Source organism: Sardina pilchardus, chromosome 16 (assembly GCF_963854185.1).
Source record: "Sardina pilchardus chromosome 16, fSarPil1.1, whole genome shotgun sequence".
NCBI lineage: Eukaryota > Metazoa > Chordata > Actinopteri > Clupeiformes > Clupeidae > Sardina > Sardina pilchardus.
The window spans coordinates 8,158,921-8,168,920 of record NC_085009.1 but is presented as its reverse complement, the minus strand read 5'-3'; the positions used below and the strand labels follow the sequence as shown (position 1 = coordinate 8,168,920).

The window sequence follows — 10,000 nt, the reverse complement described above, 5'->3', positions numbered from 1 at the left end:
GGCTTGTGACCTGACGGTTGCCGGTTCGATCCCCGAGCAGTCCACGGCTGAAGTGCCCTTGAGCAAGGCACCTAACCCCTCACTGCTCCCCGAGCGCCGCTGGTTGGGCAGGCAGCTCACTGCTCTGGGTTGTGTGATTCACCTTACTGTGTGTTCACTGTGTGCTGTGTGTTCACTAATTCGGTTAAATTGGGTTAAATGCAGAGAACTGAATTTTCTTCGAGGGATCAAAAAAGTATATATTCTATTCTATTCTTTAATTGGATAGACCTATCATAGCAATGCAATATGAAAATCCTGTAGGGAGAACAACCAAAACATCCTTCTCAAAATCACTGTTTCCTGTTCTTTTTATAAAATGTATTGCACAGTCAGGGTCTTGTATAACAGATGTACAGTAACAGCAATAGCATCTAGCTCCTCTAGCGACAGCCTTTTTGTCATAGAATAAAATCACCCGATGCACGCTCATGTAACGTGAATGACTAGGCACCACTGTTCATATGTCCAGCACCGCATAAATCCTGCCCCTAAATTTGGGGCTGGCTCCAGGCTAATCATTTGATGTTTTCTGAAAAGATTAGAGGAAGCATTTCTGAGCATAACCACAAGATGGCCACTAGATTGAGTTAGACTAGAGGATGTCTGGATTTGGATTTCTTCCCGATCCGTGCTCAAAATGTGTCCTTGTTTGCTGATTGGATTGGGGATCTAATAATGGCTCAGATTGTATAAGTGATGACAGTGGTTCCCTTATTCCCCTGCCAGGTTGTATTTCTGGCATGTACACACACCTGTGTTACTGTGTAACTACTACCATGCATTGCGTCCTACTCAGCCAGTCATTCAGTAACCAGGCTGAAACAAAGGACACTCTATATGCTGCGGGAAAAACACAGAAACACAGGAAATGCATGCTCTTCCTCTATCGGGGAATTCTAGTAATAGACGCACACACACAAGCGCACACACACACAAGCGCACACACACACACACACACACACACACACACACACACACACACACACACACACACACACAGACACGACACATACTGTAAGACAGCCATCCAAACAGATGATCTCACACATGCACACACTCTCACACACATACACACACACACACACACACACACACACACACACACACACACACACACACACACACACACACACACACACACACACATGCTCAGCGGGCTGTAACATGCTCACTAAGCCTGGTAATCATTTTGACAACATGAACCTTCTACCACATTGATTTCCTATTGGCCATCCGCTGAGATGCATTACGGTCAGTTGCGCCACTGCAGTCGGTCCTCTCCCTGGCCTCTGCCTAGTCTCTGGTCCCCTCCGCACTCACAACACAGGGACATGCGAGCTGGTCTGTCCTGTTAGTGAGTAGCCCAGGAGCCTCTGGTAAAGTGACTCACTTGAGTATAATATTTCCATTCATCTCGCGTCGCCGCTTCAGTAATGTTCCGTGTGTCCTATCCTATCTCTGTGTCCTTTGTCCGTTTGGGCTGTTTATTTTCCACTGCACATTGCAGTTGAAGTGGAAATTCATTCTCAGGACATTGCAGTAGATGTGGAAATGTTTGTTTGAAAGGATGAGCGCGAAGAGAAAAAAAAAATAGTTTGTACTCTGCGGTGTATCCTTCAAATGAATAAGTAAGACATGGGATGCAATATTCATCAGTATCTGCCTGGCCACAAGATCTCGGCGGTGGGTTTTGAAGTCAGATATTTATCTTATGTCACTTATTCATTAAAAACATTTCAATATTTTTCTTCTCTCCACTCAAGGCACTCAAGGCCCTTTCGTCTTCAAATGAAAGAGCTGTGAAAAAAAATAAGGAAAAAAAACCTAGCCCATCTGTTTAGCGCGATAATTTGTAGGGATGCTTTTGGGATGCTTTGGGAGACGTCTGAGGAACGACGCGGGGATGAGAGGAGGCTTTTTTGGCAGAGGCACACGAAGTACAGCAAGGGCCATGCTAACTTTCTGGCGTGTTCCGGCAGCCAAAATACATGGCTCGGCTGCCAGGCTGCATCTAATGTAGCTCTTGGCTCCACGTGTGATTACTATGTGAGCCTTCAAAACTCTGATCGGGGATCAGCGCTGGCTCCTCATAAAGACACAGCCGCTTACAACCCTGACGGTTTGATTGCCACAACTTTTTTCTGGAGCGCGAGCGAGTTCAACTTTGTGCACGTCTACTACGGCCTGTCTGTCCTCTCTGTATAATTGACCTGAATGGAAAATATGAAGGCAGCGCAAGTTGTCCTGGATTCGGACTTCATAAGGGGGAATTAATGCACGAACAAGCTCTTTGGCTTGCTGCTGTTTATTTCCCCCCTCAGTGTTTACATGGTACTCTGGTGTCTTAATTGGGGGAAAACTTTACATATTCATGTGTGACATGGTTTCCTTTTCCAAAATAGCTCCTCTGAAGTGGACTGCCGGGCATTGAATTCCACTGCCGACAGCTGTCACTCTTTGCCGTTTTTTTTTTTTTTTGTCTGCCTCTCTCTTAATTCAGTTTTCCACTCAAATTCAGCGGTCTGTCTTTGGCGTGATGGACTCCTTTGTTAGGCTGCGACAAAGTAAAAGCCGAGAGGGTTGGAGCAGAGTAATCAAGGATTTTTGGTAAACATGTGAACAAGGACTTTAAGAAACAGGTGAAACATGCAACGTTAAAAATTAATCCTTTTTTTCTCTCTTTTTTTTGCAGATTACATGGGATGTTCCAGAGGACAAAAGAAAATCATGTGTTGCCAAAGGGAAGACTGAGGTAAGCATGTTTTTGTAGATTGGAGGTGGATAGGTTAATCTAATCTCTCTATTTCTCTCTCTCTCTCTCTTTTCTAGTCTCTCTCTCTCTCTCTCTGTGCCTGTCTCTCTCTCTATCACTCTCTCTCTCTCTGTGCCTCTCTGTACATCGTCCTGTATCTTTCTCTTTTATCGCTTTCCCTTGAACTCTCCCTGTATCTCTTTCTATCTCTCCATCTCTCTCTCTACCTCTCCCCCTGTCCCACTCGCTCCCTACCTCCCTACGTCTCTCTCTCTCTCTCTCTCTCTACCTCTACCTCTGTCCCACTCGCTCCCTCGCTCCCTACCTCTCTCTCTCTCTCTCCCTACCTCTCTCTCTCAGATGCGTAATTGGGGGAGATAGCCTGGGGAATACAGTCAGCATATGGGACCCAGGGTGTATAATGCAGTTAATCAGCACACTTAGTGTGATCTTGGCAGCCGACCCAGAACTCCGTGCAGCAGCGGCCCAGAGGGCGGGGCCTGCTGCTGATTGACGGGCGGCGGGTCGGAGCAGCAGCAGACAGCGGGGCTCGGAGACGGCGATGACTTAGCAGACAAAGGCAGACGTCAGGGCTGGGGGGGGGGGGGGGGGGTGGGGGGCAGCAGGAGGAAATGGGGGGGGGGGGGGGGTTAAAGGGAATGCAGTAGAGGCACAAGGGCTGTTGTTGCTTTGATTCACCTCCCACACACACACACACACACACACACACAGACACACACACACACAACACAACACAACACAACACAACACAGCACAGCACAGCACAGCACAGCACAGCACAGCACAGCACAGCACAGCACAGCACAGCACAACACAACACAACACAACACAACACAACACAACACAACACAACACAACACACAAAACAAATGCACCTACAGTATACCCGTGCATGTACATGTACATGGTAATGATGCCCAAATATTCTGTCAAATTGACAGATGGAAGCACAGAGAGAAAAAAAGCACACCCACACGCATCCTCCATACAGTATGCTTATTGGACTGCTGAGATATTCACTCTCTCTCTCACACACACACACACACACACACACACACATACAGACAGATTTGACAGGGTATCCCTTTGATTCACCTCTTTCTCTGTCTTTGTATGTAGAGAGGCCAAAACACACGGATGGGCGCACACGTGCACACACACACACACACACACACACACACACACACACACACACACACACACACACACACACACACACACACAACTCACAGTACATGTATTGCAAAATAAATACATGCATGTCTTGTTACACAAAACACATGTAATTGTATGAAAATATATACAGTACTGTATGGCTCACACACACACACACACACACACACACACACACACACACACACATTAACCGCAGCAAGCAGACTTAAATAAACTAAATTAAACTGCATTGAATGTCTTAGCATGCACCCATTTAGCATCTCTGTATACACACACAATCGGATAAAACTGCTAACTGCAAAAGCCCTTGGGCAGCTGTAGTAAGTCCCTTCAGGTTAACTGGGCATGATGTGCAATCCCTCCAAACCAAAGCAAACTCCAGCTAAACCAGTTAAGCTCCTGGGTTATTTACTGTCCACTGTCTGTCCACCTTGGTCCATACCGCAATTGGAAGCAGGTCAGCCCCAAGCCAATCTAATCGGGCATTAGGTGGGCATCCTGCACTGGCCATCAGCCTGTCCTCCATTAGTCACCCATTGGCTGGACTCCCATATGAGTATGTGTGTGTGTGTGTGTGTGTGTGTGTGTGTGTGTGTGTGTGGACATGCCTGTGTGTGTTTGTATGTGTGTGTGTGTGTGTGCGTGTGTATATGTGTGCATGTGTGCATGTGTGTGTGTCGTGTGTGTGTGTGTGTGTGTGTGTGTGTGTGTGTCACACTGTGACAGTGCAGCAGAAGGTTGGCACTGGTTTGTCTCAGGCCACGCGGGCCAGGATGGGGCAGCCCCATGACGTGGGAGAGGCACACGTACTGTAGCGACGTCTGGCCGGGGCATCTGCGTCAGGGCCTTGAGTGCAGATAGAGGGTGACAGGCAGAGGGGTGCCATCGCTAACAGGGTTTAAAGAGCATCACTATTAATACTTGCTTCTGGACTATTTCAAACTCCCACTGGTGTGACAGGCCTGTTTTTAGGCTCACACTGAAAAATGCTATATTTTTATTTATGTATGTATTTATTTATTTATTTACTTACTTACTTACTTACTTACTTTTACTTACATATTAACTTACTTACTTAATTAATTTGTTTCTCTGCAAATGACCTACAAACAACATATTGGCAAGAAATAACCATTTTCATTCATCTAAAATAGCCTATGGTCTGTGTTGTCCAGATACCCATTGACGTTAGCATGCAAACCAGCTAGCCTTTTGCCCGGCTCTCTTGTTATACCACGTCGTACCACACGAGGTGCTGTAATAAAAACAATGCAAGTCAATGAAAAGAGAGCTGTGTGACAGCTGAAATCCTACAGAATTACACATAGCTCCTTGAAGAGCTTTGTTTGATTAAGGGTTTGAAGGGCCTTACTGAAACTGCTTTGTCTTTGAGAAATTGGATGCATTCCGAGAAATGGGCTCTGCCAGTTTTACAGGATTATTTTGTAACCTTAAACTTCAACCTTTTAAAAAACAGATTGTTCTCATGACATTCATGTAGACGAGGTTGTGAATCTACCAACAAAAGCTTCAGGGGTTGTTCTCACTCGCTGTGACAATCTATTAAGACTTTGGTGCTGATTCCCAGCCTGGGGTCATTTGGTTCATGATCTATCAATGTCTTCAGCTACTTTCTCCTATAGGCTCATACTTGTCTCAGTATGGCCTTTACTCAATATAAGTCCTTTAAGATTATCCAGCTCTTGTAATACACTTCTCCACTGTGAATGTCATTCTCCACTTACAATCATCGTATGGGGCTACTCAGTAAATGCCATTCTGAACATTGTCTGACTTTATGTTTATGCTTTAGGGGAATTCTGTTCTGAGATTCAACCTTTGAGTCCCTCATCAGACTTGTTGCTCTCTGTCTCCCCCAACAGGGCGACTGCAAGAACTACATCCGCCTGCTGCAGTTTCTAGGAGATGGTCGGATCTACGCCTGTGGGACGTACGCCTTCGATCCCCAGTGTGCTTTCCTGGTGAGTTCATTGGTGTGTGTGTGTGTGTGTGCGTGTGGTGGTGTCCATGGGTACAGTGTGTGTGTGTGTGTGTGTGTGTGTGTGTGTGATTGTGTGTGTGTGAGTGTGTGTGTGTGTCTGTGTGTCTGTGTTGTAGTCCAGTATGTTTGTTTTTATACGCGGGTATATGCATACACTCGTGTGGCTGAACATATACTGTACATGTCACATACAGTAAATCTGTTCATGTACAAAATGGCCGGAGGTGACAAACAGTTGTGGACAGAGTGCCACATTGATGTGACTGCAGCTCAAACACACAACACGTGCACAACCAGAGCCATACTGTAACCTGCAGGGTATTTGCATGTGTGTGTAGTGTGCAGTGGAGTAGGGGAGCCTGCTGGACACCGCTCCTTTCAGACAGCAGCAGACATGCACACAGGGAAAAGAAGATCAATAGACGAATCCTCCTCTTGGATATTTCAACAGTCCTCTCTTTTCACTCTCCTGTGTGACTGATTTGGTCTCTGTCTCTGGGTCTTTGTCTCTGTCCTCCCCCCCCACTCTCTCTCATTCTCTCTTTCTCTCTCCCTCTCGCTCGCTCTCTCTCTCTCTCTCTTTCTCTCTCTTTCTCCCTCTCAGAATATGTCGAGCTTCTCCCTGGAGACAGCAGAGGAGGGTGGTGTGCGGATGGAGACCGGAAAAGGAAAATGTCCCTTTGAGCCCAGCCAGCATTACACGGCAGTCATGGCAGGTGAGATGCACACACACACACACACACACACACACACACACACACACACTCACTCACTCACACACACACACACGTTCAGAAACAGACGCAATCTCACACACATTCAGTCTCTTTTTCCCTTTCAATGTCTTTCTCCTCCTGACTTTTCCTCTCTCACACACAAACCTGCACACATCACATAAACACAAGTGCGCACGCACACACACACACACACACACAGTGTTGAGCATGTTTTTTCTTCTCTCTGCAGGAGGGATCTTGTACACGGCTGCCACCAGTAACTTCCTGGGCACGCTCTTCGACATCTCCAGGGCAACGGGCATTGAGCAGGAGCGCATCCGAACAGAGCGATCCATCAACTGGCTCAGTGGTGAGACACACACACACACACACACACACACACACGTACACACACACATGCTCACGCACACATCGAAGGACACACACCTTACTCAATCAACCTGATTTACATCCTACACACACACACTCACACACACACTCACACTCACTCACACTCACACACAAGCTAGCACGTACACCTTTCCAAGTGAACCCAATGAACCTGATTCACAGCAAGCACACATATGGACGTACACCCAAATACCAATCCTGTTACCCAAATAACAAGTGTGTATGTGCACACACACAAACACACACACACACACACACACACACACACACACACACACACACATGCATAAACTCTTTTCTCAGTCTCAAGTTATTACTCTTTCTACCTTTGCATGTAGATTTCTTTCCTTTTATAATATATGTGTGTGTGTGTGTGTGTGTGTGTATGTGTTTGTGTTTGTGCACAGACCCAGAATTTGTCAGCTCAGCTTTCATCCAGGAAGATGAGACCAACAACCCGACTGGAGAAGATGACAAAATCTACTTCTTCTTCACCGAGGTGGCCAAGGAGTACGACCTCTACACCAAGGTCAAAGTGCCAAGGGTCGCCCGAGTCTGCAAGGTGAGTGTTTAACCTGTCAGATTGCCTGCAGATCCATTCAGTATGTAGTGTTGTTGTTGCAAAACTCAGCTCAGTGGAAATTGATTCAGTTGGAAAAGGTCAGTGGCAAATACAGTATCACTGCAGGACCGCTGATCTGATGACCAATTGTAATTGTTGCATCATCACAGATGAACTTAATCGGCCCTCAAATATGATGTGACAACCTCTCTACCCATTGATCTTGCTTCCATTTACTGTACACACACATACTCTTTCTCTCACACACAAACACACACACACACACACACACACACACACACACACACACACACAGACACACTCTCAAACAGAAACACACACACACACACACACACACACACACACACACACACACACACACACACACACACACACACATTTGGCATACAGAAAAAGAGAAACACACACCTTCTGGTAAGCATGCTTTGGCAGTAAATGGCAGTAAACAGTCGCCCCAATTGGCTAGTATTGCTGATACGAGTGAATAGTAAATATCAATTTCATTTCTCCTGCTTCATCTCCCTCTCTCTGCCCTCCCCCTATCCCTCTCTCTCTCTGTCTTTCCCTTTTCCCTCTGTCTTTCTCTCTCTCTTTCCCTTTTTCCTCTGTCTCTTTCTCTCTCTATCCCTTTTCCCTCTGTCTTTCTCTCTCTCTTTCCCTTTGCCCTCTGTCTCTCTCTCCCTCCCCCTTTCTCTTTCTCTCTCTCCCTCTCTCTCTCTCTCTCTCTCTCTCTCTCTCTCTCTCTCTGTCTCCCTCCCCCTCTCTCTCTCTCCCTCCCTCTCTCTGTCTCCCTCCCTCTCCCTCCCTCTCTCTCTCTCTCTCCCTCTCTCTCTCCTCCAGTCGGACGTGGGCGGTATGAAGACGCTGCAGCGGCGCTGGACCACCTTCCTGAAGGCCCAGCTGGTGTGTGAGGACCGCGCCAGCGGCCAGCGCTTCAGCGTGCTCACGGACGTCTTCACCACGCGCCACCGGCTGGACGACCCCAGCAGCACGCACTTCTACGGCATCTTCACCTCCCAGTGGTCAGCACCACCCCCCCCCCCCCCCTCACATCTGCTGCTCTTTCCCACCGCTCACAGTAAAATCACTCTGGACCAGCAAACATGCTTTTGTTTACTGGCTATATGTAAATATGGATAAATATGGAAATATGTAGATTTAGTGTAGAATATGAAGTAGTCATTGCGATGTCCTACTGGCCCTGTCTGAGAGAGGGACATTTGGCCATGTGTATGCAATACAGCAAAAGACAAAAGAGTGTGTTTACTTTACTTTATCTTATGATATGTGAATGAATAACTTATTTATACGTGTAGCTTAAATAGGTCCTGCATCAGAGGTGCATCATTTCTGTCGATACTTACTTATTGATTAACCAGACTCAAATTCCTTGTTTGTTTGTGCAAACCTGGTCAAAAGAGCTGATTCTGAATTTGGTTATTGTGATTACGTTATGAATACTTCTGCTGATAAGGTGGTGTGTTGTGCACTTTGCTGAGTTCTGGTTGGTTGCTGTGCAGGGACCGGGAGGAGACGTCGGCCGTGTGCGTGTACAGCCTGGCCGACATCAGCAAGGTGATGGACGGGCCCTTCAAGGAGCTGAAGAAGACCTGCGAGAACTGGATCAACCCCGAGCCCGTGCCCACGCCGCGACCAGGACAGGTACCGCGTACTGACCCGCACCACACACACACCTGTAGGTCACTGTAGGTCACAGGTTACCTACGCAGAAATGGACCGGACATTCAAGACGTGTGTAGACAGAGAGCAGAGCACACCAATACACTATTAATGAGGCGCTGCCCTCGACATGCACCATACAGTCACCTCTCACTGTGTTCCTATGAGTGAGTGAAACAATTAATGAATGAAAGACGTGATGGAAGAATGAGTGAATGAATGAATGAATAGAAAGATAATGAGAATGTATGAATGGATGAATTCATTAATTAATGAAACAAGCAAATGAGCTAATGAATGAATTAACTTATCTCTCTATCTCTTCACTTCTCCTGTGCAGTGTCTAAACAGTGCTCTGAAGTCCGAGGGCTTTGACTCCTCTCTGAAGTTGCCTGATAAAGTGCTGACATTCATGCGCGACCACCCTCTAATGGAGAACAGTGTGGTGTCGGCGCCCCTACTGGTCAGAAGGGGAACAACGTACACCAAGCTGGCCGTCACCCTCACATCCGTCAGTGATGATGACAAGCGCACAGCTGTCGTGTTGCACCTGGGTACAGGTAAGACATGAAAAAGCAGAGTAAAACATGTGATTTGTCTTCTCTGTAACCTGGTTG

The 10,000-nt window shown here is 46.8% G+C and overlaps 1 protein-coding gene across 1 annotated transcript in view; it reads left to right on the top strand.

Moving 5' to 3' along the window:
• The window catches only part of sema4f (sema domain, immunoglobulin domain (Ig), transmembrane domain (TM) and short cytoplasmic domain, (semaphorin) 4F), a 71,115-nt gene that overhangs the window by 55,779 nt on the left and 5,336 nt on the right, over positions 1-10,000 (top strand). Inside the window, exons 3-10 of the mRNA XM_062516368.1 lie at positions 2,735-2,794; positions 5,875-5,973; positions 6,598-6,709; positions 6,960-7,079; positions 7,528-7,682; positions 8,544-8,725; positions 9,224-9,365; positions 9,724-9,943. Coding sequence (XP_062372352.1) covers positions 2,735-2,794; positions 5,875-5,973; positions 6,598-6,709; positions 6,960-7,079; positions 7,528-7,682; positions 8,544-8,725; positions 9,224-9,365; positions 9,724-9,943 — 1,090 coding nt within the window. The remainder of the gene's footprint in view (positions 1-2,734; positions 2,795-5,874; positions 5,974-6,597; positions 6,710-6,959; positions 7,080-7,527; positions 7,683-8,543; positions 8,726-9,223; positions 9,366-9,723; positions 9,944-10,000) is intronic.